Source organism: Lathamus discolor, chromosome Z, assembly GCF_037157495.1.
Source record: "Lathamus discolor isolate bLatDis1 chromosome Z, bLatDis1.hap1, whole genome shotgun sequence".
Classification (NCBI taxonomy): domain Eukaryota; kingdom Metazoa; phylum Chordata; class Aves; order Psittaciformes; family Psittacidae; genus Lathamus; species Lathamus discolor.
This window is the reverse complement of record NC_088909.1, coordinates 12983569-13002494: the sequence shown is the minus strand read 5'-3', so window position 1 is coordinate 13002494 and position 18926 is coordinate 12983569. Positions and strand designations below refer to the sequence as shown.

General features: G+C 37.6%; 1 protein-coding gene across 2 annotated transcripts; it reads right to left on the bottom strand.

The window, feature by feature from the left end:
• Nucleotides 1-159: 159 nt before the first annotated feature.
• Nucleotides 160-12152, bottom strand: SLC7A9 (solute carrier family 7 member 9). Of its 2 annotated transcripts, XM_065663283.1 has the most exons (13): nucleotides 12044-12152; nucleotides 10876-11001; nucleotides 9618-9765; nucleotides 8507-8749; nucleotides 8153-8278; nucleotides 7764-7863; nucleotides 6012-6056; nucleotides 5581-5704; nucleotides 3880-3983; nucleotides 3108-3204; nucleotides 2203-2352; nucleotides 1263-1437; nucleotides 160-383 (listed from the first exon to the last, which is right to left on the bottom strand). In XM_065663283.1, exons 2-13 carry the CDS (start codon nucleotides 10978-10980, stop codon nucleotides 319-321), a joined length of 1482 nt encoding a protein of 493 aa, XP_065519355.1. In that variant the 5' UTR covers nucleotides 10981-11001; nucleotides 12044-12152; the 3' UTR covers nucleotides 160-318. The 2 variants fall into 2 exon arrangements, with proteins under 2 accessions (XP_065519355.1, XP_065519356.1); XM_065663284.1 differs by lacking the exon at nucleotides 8153-8278.
• Between the last annotated feature and the right edge of the window lie 6774 nt (nucleotides 12153-18926).

The window sequence follows — 18926 nt, the reverse complement described above, 5'->3', positions numbered from 1 at the left end:
ATTTCAGTGTGATCAAAAGCATCGTGGCAATGCTGCTGGTAAGTTGCCATCTTCGTAATTGAGACATTCCCCTTGTTTATTTTGAGTAATGTCAATGCAGAAAACAAGATACCATAACATACTAGTGAAAAATGGAAAGAGCTCTGCTGGACACTGTAATCTGGCTCAAATCTTTTATTCTTGCGTATTTAACATTTTTCAAGTACTAAAGTGTTGCAAAAACAATACACCAGTATGAACACCATTTTAGAAAGTATAAACGTGTGCAAAACTCAAGTGTATCTCCTTTAACCACTCAAAAACAACATAAAAAATACACTATTCAGTAACTTCCTCTGCTGGAACAACTTCCAAAAGCATCTGAAGGTGCATAGTGATGGGCTCTGAGGGGAGAAAAGTTATATTAGAGGCTTATGAGAACAGTATTTCTATTCAGACTTGTACTATTTTCTGAAGAAAATTTCCTGAAAAAAATTATCATTGTGAGTAGTTGTCTGTCTTTTCTGTATTCATATCTCAAAATATAAGGGGTGGGGAATAAAAACAAGATTGAAGCTACAATATTCTAGGATTTCTAGACTTTGCATTAGGGTACAGTGCTTCCAATTGTATACTTATATAATATTTAATAATAGTGGGGGGCAGGAGAGACAGGGATGGATATTTTTTGAATCTTTAGAACTAATTCTGCCCTTTTAAGCTGGTTCCCCTTTCCCTCTCAGAAGTATTTGTTTATCCTGGTTTTCCATGGATAATTACAAAAAGTTTCTCCTGAGATTACACAAAACCATTTTATAAATGGTCACGCTAGCAGGTTCTTGCAAGGTTTCACTTTACTCAGCAGCACTGTTGTTAACAACATTTAAGACCAAAAATAATATTTTCTTTAGTAAGTATAATGAAATTGCTAACTTGAGCTCAAAGCGGTCTTTTGTGGCATGAGAATGTCTGCTAATCCTTAGTTAATGGCTAAAGCCAATGTTTCAAAATACAGAGAGTCAAACTACAGATAATTCTGTTCCTTTTAAGTCAGTTTCTTCATGCTACTAAAGATATGTATTTATTTTTTATAAATGAAGTTTCATTTTTCTTCAAGTCAGACCACTTTTTTCCCACAGGAAGGGGTAAAATACACCCTCCTTTCCACATCCCACTCATGATTCAGATGGGATGGCCTATTTAATGAGCTTCATTAGAGCAGTTAATCGAAAGCATAGCGGTACTGTTTTGAACTTGGAGCTGCCTATGTGAGTTATACTTACTTGATATTTTTTGTGGCCAGTTGAATTTAAAATGAACAAAAAGTACATAAACTATAAGTCCACTACCTATAAATAAAACACAGTACAAATAGGCCAGTTCAGGTGCACTGATGACTGGTGCCAGTACCAGTAAAATGGAAGCTAATGTCACTGCGACTGGAATGATGATTGGTATCTGCAAGATAAAGCACAAAATTACTTGTTCTTTTGCTGTTCTTACAAAAGTTTCATGTATGGAAGAAGAATAATTTTATTGCCTTATGCATGTTTTCCTTTTCAAATTTCTAGCATCAAATGGGGCAGTAGAGTAGCAAAAAGGATAGGGAGAACTCTTCTTCTATGTTGTTGACCAGGATCTCTTTGCCGAAATGGCAAACAGAAGTGTAAAAATGTGCATTTTAATGCATCTGGGGCCCTGACTCAAGTTAGATGACCTGGGGTCTTAGTCTGGGTACTCCTTCAGTGGTAGTCTGCTGACTAATAATTTCCCATTCCTGAAAACCTGGCAAAAGGATGTTGTTAAATATGCAAATATTTTGGATGAGGTCATGTTTTATTATTTCTGGGAATGGAAGAAAAAACATTCCAGTATCTGAAGGGGGCCTATAGGGATGCTGGGGATGGACTCTTTGTCAGGGACTGTAGTGACAGGACAAGGGGTAATGGGTTCAAACTTAAACAGGGGAAGTTTAGATTGGATATAAGGAAGAAGTTCTTTCCTGTTAGGGTGGTGAGACACTGGAATCGGTTGCCCAGGGAGGTTGTGAGTGCTCCATCCCTGGCGGTGTTCAAGGCCAGGTTGGATGAAGCCTTGTGTTGGATGGTTTAGTGAGAGGTGTCCCTGTCCATGGCAGGTGGGTTGGAACTAGATGATCTTGAGGTCCTTTCCAACCCTAACTATTCTATGATTCTATGATTCTATTTTGAATGCTGAGCTTACCTTGACTGGTCTGTTGAGGTCCTTTCTAGTAAACCTCATAACAATGAGTGCAAGGACAGTTAAACTGTAAAATATCCAGACTGCAAAACTGAAGTAATTTATGAGTGTGTCAATGTCACCGGGGATAATATAAATAATAGCAATAATCCCCTAAAAATGAAAAGAAAAATTAGTATAGTCTACTATAAAAGAAGTCTGAATTTTACTTATGTGAGTATAGGTGATGATCTGTGAATGCTTTTCCTTAAACATTTGGGTGTAAGTGTATTGCCGCATCTATAAAGATACTGTCCACATCCTGCTAACATAATAGTATTTATTTTTGTGTACAATCTTAATTCCATTTTAAATCGAGACTTAAAATTTGAATGCATTAGTCTGTTCTGTTGTTGACTGTATATCTTGGAGTAAATGAAGATGCTAAATACGTTTTTAGGTTATTAAGGTTACTGGGAGTCAACAGAGCAATTGAATTTTCAATTTATCTTGGTTTACTTTGAAAAGAAATGGGTAAAATAAAAAAGATATTCTAGATCTACTTTAGAATGAGTATATTTTTATGAGTTGTAAATGCATTCTTACAGGGAGGAAATACAGTGGTAATAGCTTGCTTTTTAGCATCCTGTGAAATTAATACTGCCTTAATAGTAATCATTTAATTCTTTAATTTGTTTTCATGCTGTGGATTCTTAAACATTTTGATTTTAAAATCCAGTTCTGCAACGAAACTGTTAAGAAGTTGGGGGTGGGTACATAGTGGGGTTTTATCCTAATATATATTTAGTAATTTTCTTATCTAGTTAGTCAAAGATACTTGTCAAGACTGCAGGTAAGAAATTGTGGAAGTGTGTATTCCTAGAAAATTTTGTTGGTAAGTTTTCTGTACATAAAAAATACATACTTACATAAAATATAATAGCAGGGGCTGGCGTTAAACGCTTGACACTAATGTAAGATAGCAGCTTTAGCATGTGCCCTTCACGACCTGCAACATAAACAAGTCTGGCAAAACAAAAACAAGGCAATCTAGTTAGTGTAACACCTAGACTTTTAACACCTTCCTGGAAAAAAAATACACTCAGGTATGTTTTATTGTGTGACTACACCCAACTATAAATACATCTGTATTTCCCTTGATATGCAATGGAATCTAAAATATGTCAGAGGCTGGAATAAGGGAAGTAGCCAGTGTTACTGGTGAAACAAAGCAGTGAATTTGAAACCGATTCAGAAACAGTATTAAATTAGTGAACTTCAAACTAGTTTCGGAATCATTAATTTGCACATTAAAATTATTTTGTAAAACAACATGTTAGCTACTGTGTCCCTTTAAATATTTCATTTTTTAATTTGCTTTATATCAAAAAGCTGTATTGACAACCTGTTGAAAACCTGGTCTTTACAGCACTCTGGTATTCATTAAATATTTATTAAACACTAAGTGGAAACATTAATGGAAGCAATAAGGGACCTTATTTTCTTATTTTCTAAACCTGCATAGCCAGTTTCTTTTTGAAAATCAAACAATATAGTTAGATTTGCGGGTACTTTTTAATTACATGTTTTACATAGGGATCAAAAGAATGCCTGTATCTTTGCATGTAGATACATACGTGTATAGAACTCTTTCCATCCTTCAAAAATTCCCATTTTAAAGTATTTGGGATGGGAGCTTACCTGCCTGCAGTAAAACAGGTCCCATTGGCAGATCCAATTGTAGAAAAGGCCACAAAGAGAGGAACTATCCAAGAGGCTGGATAAAGGACTCTATCTCCGAATGTCTGGGATATGGGATTAAAATTAATCATTTTTGTCATTTCAGTTTACCATTTGGTATATTGAGTAATGTTGGAGCCTCTTCAGAAGTACAGTAAATGAGTATCTATGTCACCATTAAAAACATCAGTTGTATAGTTTTATAGTTTTAAAAATGTTTTGACAGTTGAAGACCTGTATTAAGTCATGAGCCACTTTACGGAGTGCACTTTATATGGTGTTTGAGATGCAGCAACTGTAGGAAACACTACATTCTATTCAAGACACTTGATTTGGGAATGCCTGCAGAACAGGAAGATTGCCGCGTGTGCATGAGCTCTTTCAACCTCTGTGGAAGGAGTTAACACTAGCAGCGACAGCATGTCAGCCTGGGCTTTGTGGGTGCACCAGTGAAAGGCAATGGTCTCTCAGCTCACTTCAGTTTTCACCTGTGCTGTGGTATGTGGGCTGCTACTGCAGGATGGAGTAGAGCTAATATAAGTACTGTAAATGCATTTGAAATCAAACTTTTGAAAGGTTTTTGGGTTTAGTTGAGGGTGATTAACCTTTTATAGCAGTGCAAGCATTAAGAGTAACATCAGTGTTTCTTTGTCCAGTGGTAGGACACACCAGTGCCAAGCAAGAAGTCCACTTTCAGATGTGCAGACCTCATTATACTGTGCACTCCTGCTGTTTGCCTTTCTGCTGCTCAGTGGCAGTTCTGATTTTGTTGTTAGTCTGACAAGTTTAGTCCTAACTGAAACTGTAAGTTCTTTTAAGTCAATATATATACTGCTGTACCTCTTGATGCAAACAAGATGTTGAGATGCACCAAAGTTCTGAATTTTTATAACTTCTTTTAACTTTGTAACTTTTTTTTTAACATACTTAAGAATTTCTAAGTTCATGTACTTCAGTGTGCTGCACTGCATTTGGCATGCATGGGACATACTGTCCATTTTCCCAAAAAACTTATACTAGGAAAAGCTGCTGCATGATCTCAATAGGTGAGAACCACGTCCCACAGAAAATTTACTGAGTGGAACTGCAGAGACAGATACATCTATTAAGAGTTTTAGAAATCTCTATCATCCTTAATTTTGTCTGTAATAGTCTTGTAGTAATACAAAAGGGTAATTCTTAGCTCTGTTAAGAAAAAAAACCAAAGAAGTGTATTGTGGACTCCTTGCCGCCATCTCCAGCATGACAAACTTTGATCTGGCATTTTCGCATGTGCTTTTTTCTCAGAAATACTGGAAACACTGAAAAGGGTAAAGCAGCAGCCATGTGTTATTTTTCCTTCCATCTTCTGGTGCTTATGGAAGATAATCAACCTGGGAGCTGCAGTGCTCAGAAAATGTTAGCTGCAGGCTGCATTACTTTTGCTTCTTTCTGTTTGTTTGGTTTTTTTTTTTCCTTGGGATGTGACATAACTACTGTTGTAAGCATCGCTGAAATAACTCTTAGATTAAGAAATGACAGTGGATGGTGGGGATAAAGAGGACACTGACAGTTTAGAAATTGACTGTATCATAAAGAAAAATTACAGGTTCCTTTTTTTGCTCATGACTTTAATGCACACAGCCTTCTCCAGATGCTCTATTACAAAATAAAGTGGCTTACCACAGCAACTGCCTGGGACTGCAGGAGTTCTGTTGAAGTCATTACGGTGAAATATGAAATGTTTATCAGAACGTAACAAACTGTAACCAAGGGGATTCCAATAATTATAGATAGCGGTAGATTTCTAAAGGATGCAAAAGTAAGACTCCATCAGCATTGCTGTATCACTGGTAGAGTTGTCATAGTAAACTGTGGACTCTTACTTTTCCCCATATGCTCTTTAGGTGTATTTACATTTCTTTATTGTAGAGCCATGGAAATCAGGACTTTAAAAAAAAAATAAATTACAAACTTATGAAGCTTTGTCTATTAAGTGCTCAAACTGAATAACCATTGCTTTAAAAAACAAGGCAAAATATATGCCTGCTTGTACAGAGATAATAGTGTTCAATTTTTGTCATTAGAAACACTGCTTTCCTACATGGTTTTACCTGTAAGGATTTTTAAGTTCTTCTGTGATGTAATTGAGTTGATTCCTGGAAGGAGAAGCATTCATACAATGTTATTAGCAGTCAGGTGTTGAAATGCTAATACATTATGAAGTCTGGCATTACTTGTGCTACTGGTTTTTACCTTTGCAGTTAAAAGGGTTTGGTTTTGTTTTGGTTTGTTTGTTTGTTTAGTTTGGTGGGCTTTTTTTTAGTGGTAAAACTGCAGGACAATAACCTATGTGAGCTTCTTATCCAAATGTCAACCTCTTGATTCACCATCTTTCCCTCCATTATCTTTTCCTCCTCACAGTTTTACAAGTATCTCTTGAGATTTTGAAATAAGATTGGCTTAGTTCTTGAGTAAAATAATTCCAGAAGAGCAAAACAAAAACTTGCAGACATTATCTCAAAATCACAGGACTGCCTTTGAACCTAAAGCTTTGCAATATCCGAGTCTTTTCAAATGAAAGCACAAGCATACCCATTGCAAGGACTGAAGTGAGTCATGTCTAGAAAATGAGTGAAAACCTTATAAGGATTACACCAATCAGAATTATAATTTCAAAATACTAATTTTTCCTAGAGCGTGTAGACCAGATTAAAACAAGAATTTTACTTGTCCACTTCTGAAAGTGTGAGGAGTTGGTATTTACAATTCAAGAGACAGCTCTTCAAACATCAGTGCCTGCTAGCTATATATACTGAAATAATTAGTTAGGCACCAGCTGCGCTGTCACCTTAAAACAGGTGAATTTCTGAATTAGCAGACTTGAATGCCTGAGTTGGGAATAGAACCTGAAAGAGGGATCTATTTAAAAATAAATTCAGTATAAAGCATCCACATTGGACTTGCTTTTCTGGAAGTTAAGAGTTGTTATATTCTCAGTGCCTTCCAAAATACAGATCTGTATGCAAGCCTTTACAGTTTGAATATTTAAGAATAGCACTAACGGATCAGATCATGATACTAGATTTATGCCAACAGAGTCTGAGCCCAACTGACATTCCCTTTAGTTGCAGGAAGTGAAATGTGTAAATTGTTTTCTGGATTGTGGTAGAGATTAAATATTCCTGCCAGTAAGTCTATCCCTATGAAAATAATTCTGGAAAGCACTCTGCTGGGTACTAAATATAAATGTATTTTGTAGAGCATAAATGTAAACCTAAGTTCATCCATACATGTGAATATTTTCAAATGTGTCTTCTTAAATCTAGTATGGTAGATAATAGATAAACAGATGTGGAGAATTAACACTGAAAGCTTCTCAGGGAAGAAGACAATGTTTTTACATTAATTCCAAATGAAAATAAGAAAAAAAAAGAATTGGAAGTTGAACCTCGTGAATTCTGTCCTTTTTTAATGTCATCCTGTACAAATCAGACACCACTACGTTTCACAAGAAATGGAATTTGATGAGTAAGCTGCAGGGCTCTGGGAAGGCTCTTTGGCCTAACATAGTGGCATTAAACTTTATATTAGTTATTTATATTCTATATATATTCTTATTACCACAGTATCTCAAGTACTTCAGCAACAAAGTAGCAGCTCCTTTCAGGATATAGTATAGTTTCTTTCCCTTATAAACAGGAACGTGAGGGTTTGGGGGGTTTTGTTATTTTCCCAGAATTCATTAAGAGATTCTTAATAACAAGTCAGATGTTAACTTTTTCAGATCTCATCTGAGTTGTACAGAGGGAGAGTAAACCAGTTATAGGATGTTAAACTGTAACCGTTAAGTACAGATACCTTACCATCCATCATATGCCCAGAGTCCATTATAAAATGCCAAACCAATAGATCCAAAAGAAACTGAACTGTCCACGTAAGAATCTTTAAAATTTTCTGTTTTTCCTGCAAATAAGACACAGATTACTGGTCAGTATTGAAATTAATTCCTTTAATTCCCCACCAGATGAAGAAACATTCTGGCAGTTTAATTAATGCCAATTTTTATTAGTTGATCTGTAGTGCTGCATTTCCCACCCAGCCTTTCTCTAAAAGAAAATACCGTAGTTCCCAAGAGCTCTGGAACTAAAACTCTGAAAAGAGAGGTTTATTTTACACCACCTCTGTCTGTGGGAAATCGTTTAACGTCATAGCAGAAGTTAAAACAGTTTTTGCAAGTAGTGTGTTTAATTACCTTGTGCAAGGAGAACAATTCCACTTACAATAATGATTGTGACAATGATCATTTTAGCAGCCGTGAGAAAATTCTGGAGATAGCTTCCCAGCTTCACACTCAGTGAATTCACTATTGTAATTATCACTGAAATACATATTCATGAATTTCTGTATTAAATTTGTCAGAATTAAAAGAAAAGTTGCTTCTTAAATCCTTCCCCCTTTTACCTCCCCGCCTTACTTTACTACTTTTCCATACTGCTATTATTGATACAAGGGGGTTAACATACTATGTTTGGATAACTTTAAAAATTGTGGGGAAAACCAGTTTTCTGAGTCAGGCACTGGTGTATCCTGTCTCTTAAAATCTTACCGATGGCAGCTGCTGCAAGACACTTGATGGCGACTTGGGGTGGATCACAACTGGGATAAAAAGGAGCTAATGCATATTCCGCAAAGCTGAGACAAATGATTGCAAATGAGCTGGGTTTGGTGACCAGTAAGCTTGTCCAAGAAAACAAAAACGCTGGAATTGGGCCGAAGGCCTCCATAAGGTAAGGATATTCTCCCCCAGATTTTGTGATCATTGTACCAAGCTCAGCAAAGCAAAGTGCACCTGAATGACAAGGAAAGTGTTACAGCTTAGTTCACATGCTTTCTGAAACAAATTATCACTTCTTAATAGGTAGAAAAGTTGCAAAAATAGATACATACAATGCATCTTCATGTTTTGGTATGTTTTACTGTATATGCAAAATAAAATCCTAATTACTTGTGAGCAACTGGAAAAAAATACACTGAAACTATTAAGTTACAGACCAGAACTTACTACTATTGGTGTTACAGACTTCAACAAAAAAAGTACATTCTGATTTTATATTCGATTTCTGTTTAAGAAACCAACACAATAAGAAGCATCTAAGTGACAGCTGCACTGGATGTGACCTACCTTTGGGAAACTTGGAAAAATAGACTTGCTGCACAATTTTTAATTAAAATGTCAACTAAGCTTTGGAGTAGAGCGGTATTTCTAGCTGGCATCTTTCTCTGCTGTGTACCTGACAGAGTGCCCATGGAATTCCCTTTTTGGTTATCTTTTTGAAGCGCATTTTGAGGTGCTTGGCACTATACTTTCAGATAACAGAATTAAATTCGCAAGAAGGAAAATGGCAGAAGTACCTAGCTCACGGTCTGTGCTTAAGTAGCAAAGTCTTGTCTTTATTAGTTAGTGGATCAAGTAAGAAAAATTAAGACTTGCTTTCAAAATTAACTGTAAATGTGCTTTGCAGTCTTAAAAAGCTCAATTTATCTTTTATAAACAGCATATACCTTACTTCTCTTTGCTGAGTACTGGTACACTTACCAGGATATGTTACTTTGGTCTGGGTACTAATGGCAGATTTGTGAAATGAGAGTAGTATGCAGAAATAGTAGATGCAAAGATTTACTCAAAGATTTACTCAAAGATTTAGTTCCTCATTTACCTAAAGTTGCAAGAATTCCACAGGCTGCCCAGATGGTTAAACAAGGACCCACAGCTCCCACATTGGCAAGTACCGATTTTGGAGAAACAAAGATGCCTGAGCCAATAATTGTTCCAACAATCATACAGATTCCACTGATGAGGCCCACCTTAAAATAAAATGAGACATTTTGGTAAAATAACTTCTGATAATTCAGTAATTGCTTCTTGGTATAATGCAGTTATAGTAATTGTCATTAGTGACTTACCTTTTCCAGGTTTCAACATGCAACTTCTAAAAAGTAATACATGAAACTGAAGTTTCTCTTTTCCTTGCATACGCACCCTGTGGTGTAGTCCTGCTGTTCCCACAAGTCCAGTTATTTGGACTCTTCATGAGTGTATTTGCTGTATTTAATCCATCCTTTGAATTGTGTGGGGCTCAAATCTAATGTTGTACAGGTCAGCATCCCCTTTGCACTCTGATTAAACACTGGAATTCTTTTATGAGCACTTGAGGAATTCTGAATTTTCTAAGCTTCTAAAATCTGATTTCTTGGACGGAGTTGGGCTTTTTGTTTGTTTGTTTGCTGGTTGTTTTTTCCAGCAGTTGCTTTCACTTCATTGCTTCAAGTATTAGTGCGCAGGAATTTACTTGATGCTGCTAAGTGGTGAAAGAATCATGTTACTTAAGTTTAAAGAGGAATTCCACTCCCTCCTGAGAGCGAGTGGCATATCTGATTTCTATGGCATCTGTAATTTTCTGGAGGAGACACCTTTTTACTTGTATTTCTGTACCAGTGGCTATTTTGTGGCTATAAACATCAGCAAACTTCCAGAATCAGTGAGCTGAAAAACCCACTTCAGCCTCTGAGAAGTACATGTGGAAGGAAAAGGTAAAATTTCTGAAGTGTCTCACTTGATCAACTTCAGTTACCAGATAGCAAAATAATTCAAAGGCTTAAAAAAATACATATTCTTACTTTTTGTGTTTTTACCAGAGCTTTGAGCAACCCGGTCTAGTGGAAGGTGCCCAACCCACGGGTTGGAACTAGATGAGCTTTAAGGTTCTTCCCAACCCAAACCATTCTGTGATTCTATTTGACTAGTAATTAGTAATTTCCTAAACTGCAAGGCACCCACACTGCCAAGATACTAGCACATCACAGCTAAACCGGGACACAACTGCAGGTTTTGCATGCTGATGCCTGTGCACAGAGCCTCCCTTTGCCAGCCCCTTGCACACCGACCCGCCGAAGGGGGAAAAGAGAATGGTTTACCTCCTTTTGTAGGTTCATTGTTTGGGGTTCATGGCTCTGAATGGACTGTCCATCCTCTTTTTTGTTGTCTTCTCCTTTCCTTTTCTTCAAGCTTTCTTCACCCATTTGGTTTACTTGCTGAAATCCCTAAGGAAATACAAACAAAATATTGGTCTAGCATACGAATGTTAAGGTGTACATTGCCAGAAAATACAAATGCACACACACACACTTGCTCACAAGCAAAGGCCTTCCACCCAACTATCCACTCAGAGATGAAATCCAGGAGGCATTAGTTGCATTTACTTCGTCTCATCCATCCTACTGACTGTAGATTTTCCTCATACCCACCTAGCAGTGAATGTCTTTCTATCTTTGGCTCAGGTTACCTTCAGTTGACAGGATGTCCTCCCTGGAACAATCTAGGTTTTATAGCTAGTCTCTGCTTTGATCTCTTCCAGGGCTTCAGACAAATTTAATCTTTCTCCCTAAAACTATTCTGTTTTCTTATCTAGGACACCTTATTTCACCTTCTTGGTTAAATTAGGCCTTGTCTCATTTCCTTGTATGTGCAAGTACCTGCTAAATCAAATGGTGTTTGCTGTGACTGATTGTTTCATTAGCAGCTCTTTGCCTCAAAGAGTTATGGTCTTCTCTGTGTTGCCTCAGGGTGAATGTCTCCTACAGAACTTTTTGTTCTGTTTAGAATTAGAATGTAAACAGACTGCTTTCAAATTGATGGGGTTAGGTTCTGAGTCTCAAAAGATGTCTAGGTCAAAAGTCTCTTCTCCCCTGAGAACCTACAGCTCTAATGGAATCTGAATGCTGAAGATCGTTTTGCAGTTACACAGACAGTAATTCAGGAATGCATCATGTTTAGGCAACTTAGCTAGTATACAGAAACCATAGCTTTTTACATTATCTGTCTCAAACACCTATCTCCCTATCAGTCTTCAAAAACAAATAAGCTGTTAGTACATCCAGTTGATATTTTGAATTAAAGATTTTCAAAAGGAATCCATAATGAATCCAACCTTTAAGATTAAACCTTGAACAGAAAATTGCCCCAGTACCGAATGCGGGGCCTGGTCACTGAATTTTAATACAGCTTTGTGCCCAATTTCTCTCCTTTAAGTCATGTATTAGAATGTTTTAACAGTCATATTTTAGCTGTTATACATTCACTTACCTTTTCCTATTTATGTTTGCTTGGTATTAATCGGGCCCAGGAATCTCTGTGTAGTGTCTGTCTTTATTTCTCCCGTTAGATTTAGCAGCCACTTACAGAGTGAGAGATGTTCATGTCAGAAACCAGAATACGCAGAAGCAGCAGTGGCTTAAGTACAGAGGTTATAAAAGGTAATCATTAAACCCATTCTCAGCCAAGAAGCTTTAAGATAGGAACCACAGGTAAACCAAGACTGCAATTAGTTTATCTTTAAAAAAAGAAAAAAGTCTTTGTTCCATTACTGAGAATGTTTGTCCAGTACCTAAGTAAGTGGTATATTGCATAGTGAGAGTGAGCCATAATTTGGAGAGTCTATTTTGATCAGTTTATATCAAGCAATTTCTAACTTAGAAATGCCTCTGAAAGATAACCTTGAAGAGGTTGTCACATTATGGGTGCATTAAAAACGTCAGTCCAGATGTTAGCTGTAAAACAGTTGATGTTTTTATTTTGAGAAGGTGGAGAAGTGTGAGCAGAGATTTTTTCCTTTGTTTTTCATTAACCTGGAGGCAGCTGAGTGGACAGCTTGTGTTCCCTTCACTTGCTGTTCCAATTAATTTTTCATTTTTTGTAAATGTTTAAAAGTCCTGCTTTACTGAAAAGTGCCATTCTCGCTCTTCCTCTACAGCTGTATAGCCTGCAAAAACGTGTTGCTGTCCTGAATGCTGAAACCACGGTACGATCTTTCATTCTGGCTAGTCATTCCTAAAATACTTGCAAAAAACACGCCTTAATCATGTTTGACTTTGTTGTTTTTGGCAGCGCAGCCCTACAGCTCCTTCCCTGTTCCAAACCAGTAAGTCCCGATCAACCTGATCTAACTGCAGCTGACTTGACTTTACTTTTTTTTTCCCCCAATATCTGCTGTTAACTGTAAAAGATACACTGGTATTAGCTGCTGATGTTAAATGCAGGTTTATCTTGTTAAGATAATGCCTCCTGAACAGTAGCACTACAGGACTGGAAATAAGACCGAGTGGTTGGACCTAAGTATCAACACAGCGGTATCCTGGCAAGATTTGACAGTTGGCGTTCTTCCTTAGTTTTTTTTAACCTTTTGTTTAAGCATGCAAGCTTGATCCGCAGGAATTCCAGTCCCTTGTAATGTAAATGTAAATCTGTGACTAAAAATGGACTCTAAGAAAAGGTGAAACAGACATATGTGGGGTTATGTTCGCCATGCCTGAGCCAGACTCTGGACAGTGGATGTCCTTACTTCAGACCAGATTGGAAGGTAATGTCAGGACTGAAAACAAAGCCAAAGCTGTTATTTTTTACATTTTTTTTTTTAATCACCGTCATTTTCCTCTATGTGTGTGGTTTTTGGTTGGGTTTTTTTGTGTGTGTGTTTTGTTTTTTGGTTTGGTTTGGGTTTCATTTTTTTTTAATTCCCACAGAATTAGGTTTGAGCCTCAAGAGAAGCTCTTTCCTCTTAACTAACTTCTTGTTCCAACATTACCACCTGAATGAGGGGTGGACAAAAGTGGGATTTTTTTTCCTACAGATAAAGAGAATAAAGAGTGTTAAAATCAGTCTTGCTACACGCATATGAATAGCCAGGTATCAACAACTTCCTTTCCTGTATCTTTTACAGGGACTTTAAAATATTTTTCATTGCAATTGCAATGTAGAACTAACATTTTTGTATCCATCAGCTGCAGATGTTTCATTTGGGGTCAGATATTATGTAAGTTACTTCTATGTTCTGTATAGCTGATAATTATGAAATTAAGTTGTTTTGGTTTTTTTTCCCCCTGAAATGCCACAGAGACTATGGAAATAGCTAATGTGAAAAGAAAAAAGAAGGGGGGAATCATACTATGAGGCAAACCTTGTTCCTCAAAACGAAGTAGGCATCCCTCTCCCATCATCTCTTCCCTGGGATTTCCAGACCCAAAAAAAAAAAAAAAAAGAAAAAACTTACATAATTTTGATAAAAATATAATGGAGTTTGTCATATTTAATTCTATATTGAGAAATGTTTTGCTCAAGATTTTGTTTTAGATGTAGTGTAGGTAATCTTTTAAATTCTTTGTGCAGGTACACGTTCTACATGTCCAGTGATGTTTTCAGGTGTCTCCCTCCATCACTGCCCCAATCAGATCTATACTCTTACTTTGTTTCTTCAGATACAGTAAAGGCAACATTGCAAGGATGCTGTTTGAGTTCTTGCCCAGGCAATCTGTTTCTTTAGTCTACCTGGAATGTGTATTTGGAGAGTTCCCATCTATTCATTGGTGTCTTAAATCTCTGCCTACCATAACTAGCCTGTGTTTCCTTATGAAAATGAAAAAGTAACTTCATTTATTATTAATTTTAAGGATTAATCTTCTTGGGATGCTATAAACTCGTTAAAGGATTTGCAATATTACCAGCAATCCTTTTCCTCAGCCACTGAAGGAAAAAAGTAAACACTGAGTTCAAAGATTCTACTGCTATTTTTGTCATGGGTAAGAGAAATGGCATTTTTACAGCAATGGGAAGAGACTCCTTCCCTCTCAAATATATACATAGATGAAGAGATGGAGTTCAAATTCCAAGGGGCTACAGAAACAAACACTCTGAGGGCTGGTCCTGTCTAAACAGTGTAGTTTGAACCTTTTCAAATGCTATTTACCAATTAAATCGTAAAAAGTAATTTTCAACTTCCAATTCAGGAAATAGCAAGGGTGCAGTATGTAAGTATAACTTTATTATCATTAGTCACTAATAATAAAGGTTAATGTTTGTTAGGATTGGTATTTATTGCTTGCAGTAATGCACATGCTATGCTTTGGCCAATACTTTAACCAAATAGTAAGGATCATTGTAACCTGCAGGTTTTAATTGTAGCTTAGCAGTATCTCAGAATGGGAACTTTCCATTCTTACCTTCCTACTTGACAGATTACTTCATTTTAATCAGAAGATCCACCTGTTTATTTGCACTTGCTCTTCTTTGAATCCTGCCATTAACAGATATGCTGTAATACGTGATCTCACTACTATCACCTTTAAATGAATTTGAATGTTTAATTTCTGAGTAACTACAGATATGCTGCAAGTGGCATATAAGGAAGCAGTCTAAATAGCTGTGTCAGTGCTGGGTTATGCCACTGGATTGCAAACTGTGGGAGTCAATAGGAAAGATTAGATGACTATGCAGTTCTTAATCTCCATGCTATATGGGTTTTAAATACCGGCGGTTTTCCTCCTACTTATTTCTGGGCTACAGTGTGGTTGTTTTTGCTCCTGTGACATGTAAGACTCAAAGATCTTCAGGTCTGCTAAAGGGTTTGCACTAGACATGGCCAAATAATGTATATTTTTTAGAAAGACGAAGATTTTATTGTATTGCATTCTTTTAAAGCAAAGCTGTTCAGAAACTCTTCATAAACTTGTAAGTGCTGGGAACGTAATTCTATCCGAAAGAACACACAAATAAACCCTAGGAGTCTTTTCTTAAGGATATTCTGAAGGAATTTTGCAGCTCTCTGAAGGAAATTAGCTTGAGAATATGGAATTAGTTCTTCTCCAGAGCTTTCAAGAACTTTTTAAACAGTTAAGGAAGTTTTTATCGGTGCTTCAGAGCCTGGCCAGAATTGCTGACTCAGAGCCCTCCCAAATGGAGAAGCTGTGCCTGGCCTGTCAAGGGTTTGTAGTCCCAGAGGAAAAGATCTTAAGAGCTCCTGATGCTAAGTGCCAGTGCAGCGGCATGCATTTTTCATGGAGAAAAATCCTGGGAGGGTCCCTCTTCTCAGCTGTTAAGAGCAGTGTTGTGGATAGAAGGTTCTGGCTTAAAAATGGAGGGAGGGAGGAAGGAATAAAGAAAAGTTGGGTTTAAATGACTTGTAAATGGGCAGGGGGAATTACCTCATAGCATAGGAAATCAGAAAATGAATGGCTCAATTCACAGGGCCTTAGGGCATTTCTGCCTTAGTGTCTTTGTTGAGTGTCAGAATCTCCGTGGTATTTACACAACTGAAGCACACTGTGTGTCAGCACACACACTTTGCTCTGACGAAAGAGTAAGAAGTAATGCCAATGTATTTTAACAGAAGTTGGAAAATGCATTGGAACTACTGAGGTTTACTCCAGAATCTGCAGTGGTTTGTTCGGGTCTGAGAAGTGGTGACAGCATTTTTGAGTTATTATCACATTATTTAACGCAGATGTTTTTCTAGGCAAATTATGTTCAGTTATTTTTAAGGTCCTTTCCAACCCTAACTATTCTATGATTCCATGATTTGTAGACAGGATATGATGGCTGCGGACAGGCAAAAATGAACCTTCAATGTGACTGCACTTCCACAGATTCTGAATCAGTTTTTCAGTTTCTTGATAGGAATTGGAGGATGCTACACGGTTCTGTGGTGAAAGGAAGCTGGAACTGCTTTTTGGGTTCAATTTACAGACTAGAAGGTACTGGAAATGGGAGGCAGGTGCAGCATATCGGTAAGCCGTGTCAGCAGTGGTTGTGGGAATGTAGTAAAGTTGTTAACATCGGGTGGGTAGCAATTTGTTGATAAATTGGCATGGACAGAGTTTTTGTAGTAAAATGATTTCTTTAGTAACTATATTTGGTACAGTACCTGTGAAACAATGTAAAGTAACATATTTTCCTCAATACCTGTGCACTAACCAAGCTCACTTACTTGATTATGCAAAATTCCAGCACATTCACACTTGAGTGTGTTTGGAACTTGTTCCTAAATACAAGGAGATGATTTACTCAGAACAGGATAGTTGATTCTTCATTCCAGCACATTAAAGATGCATAAAAGTTGTTACCTGTACAAACAGGAAGAGTATTCTGCTATTTGTTTCTTTGTAGTACAATAGCGCCTGGCATTAATAGCTGTGACACTGAACTATAAAGGAATTAGCTGCAGTGAGTAGGAATTATCAGTAATTCTGTCAAAATAAACTGTTTTTATTTCTCTGTAAGCTAAGCAGAAAGGGAAGAAATAGTAAAATGTATCAATTTTCGAAGAGCTTTTATTGGTGACTCTGTTCTCACCACCAAACTGCAGCAGCAAGGCCTAAAAAAGTGTATTTTAAAACGTCTGTAAGAGAGTAGATGAAGAATTAATTGAAAAGGTTGGGCAGAAGGAAGCAGTGGCTCATTGCTAGGCTGGGAACAGGTTTGTTCTGCAGGAGAGTGTCCTGGGTCTGGTCTGTTCATGTTCCTGTTTATGTTGCAGCTGACGGAAAATACTGGGAATGACAGATCTGTGCACAGTATGAAATGGGGAAGATACTGTAATGGAGTGAGCTGGTGAAGGCCTACAACATAGCGCCCAAGGAAGTTAAAAGGATTCCTTCATTACATGCCTGTAATGAAAGATTAAACCATTACCTGTCAGTAGTAGCCCAGTAAATCCTCCTAAGGCTGTTTTTCAGTGATCCTCAATATTCTGTAGTGTGCTGGGAACTAACACCAAGCATGGGAGAGGAATCAGAACAAATGTACCAGCTTTGGAAGACATAGTGGGAATCACGGAAAGCTGTCATGGTTCCTTAGTTGGTGTGTATAGAAGACACCCTGAAAGCTCTGAATTCATGCCTGTGAACATTGAGCAGGACTCACAGCAAGTGCTTTGGAATATGCAAAGTGATTTCTATGCGAATCGTGTCACTGGAGACAGCAGAGCAGAGCAGACCTTTGTGGGTCTGCCTGGTTGCTGCAGGAGGTACAGGTTTCAGAGGTGTACAGTACCCATACAATGTCCACGGTAGGCAGGGTGGTACTTCAGAGTTTAGGTAACAAGCTCTTCACGAACGTGTGTGATGGCACCTCTGCAGCCCCTGCCACCTTCACGATTTTAGATTTCCAAAGGCGGTTGTTTCACAGGTCAGCCTGTGCCTTTGGTAATTTTTCCTGATGCTATTTTCTTCAATGAACTTCATCCCATTACTTAGTGTGGTTCAAAGGTTACTTAAAGTAATTTATTTCCATCCTTAATGTTAACAGTGAAGAATGATTACAAGTTTTGTGTCTTCCTCAGTTTTCACACGCTAGTTAAAAAAGGAATCTGCAACTTTGTGTATCCCAGAAGTTCCCTTTGTTGTGGCTTAGCAGCATCGCATTTTTGTATGTAATAGCAAGCAGTGGAAACAATTAAACTGATCAATGGGTAGTATTGTGTATTAGGGGTAGCCAAAAATATTGTAGAGGAGACAGTTCTCTTTGACTCCATAGAGAAATGGTAAGATGCCAGATTGTAGCAGTTAACTGGGGGTCAACTGCAGAGATAACATATTTAAAATGCTTAATTCTCACAGAACTACCTATAGTGACACACACCATATTGTTTACTTTTTATTCTTTTGCACTGTTTGCTTCCTTCCACTATTTGTTTCCCAGCTGAAGCAAGGCAAGCAGGGCTGTCTGCCATGTCAGTGCAGGTTACTGGAACAGCCTTTTGCAGATACTACAGAAGAATTTCACCATGTGTCAGCGCCCAATAGATGTAGATGCAGAAGCAGCATCCAGCAGGTGTGTGGATGCACAAATCCCTTGCGACCAGAAACCCCCTTCAGAACTTCACAAAGTTCGTAAGATCGTATGAGACCAGCTCCTGTTTGCACAGGGAACAACTGCCCGCTGTTTGGGACTTTTCATGCTCACATTCTTGACAGCAGTGCTCAGTGAAGCTGGTGGCTTTGGTCTTAAATCACCATTTAATGATTTGTGACCACTGTCATAACCTCCTCCAGGCTTCATGAGGGTAACTTCTCTGAAACCTAAAGCTTTATGGATGATGCCTGAATGCCTGAAGAAAAGCCAAATTCCTACTACTTCTGCAAATGTTTGTGGTTACAATTTATGTATCTTACAGCAGGGTGACTGCAATCCCTGAGTT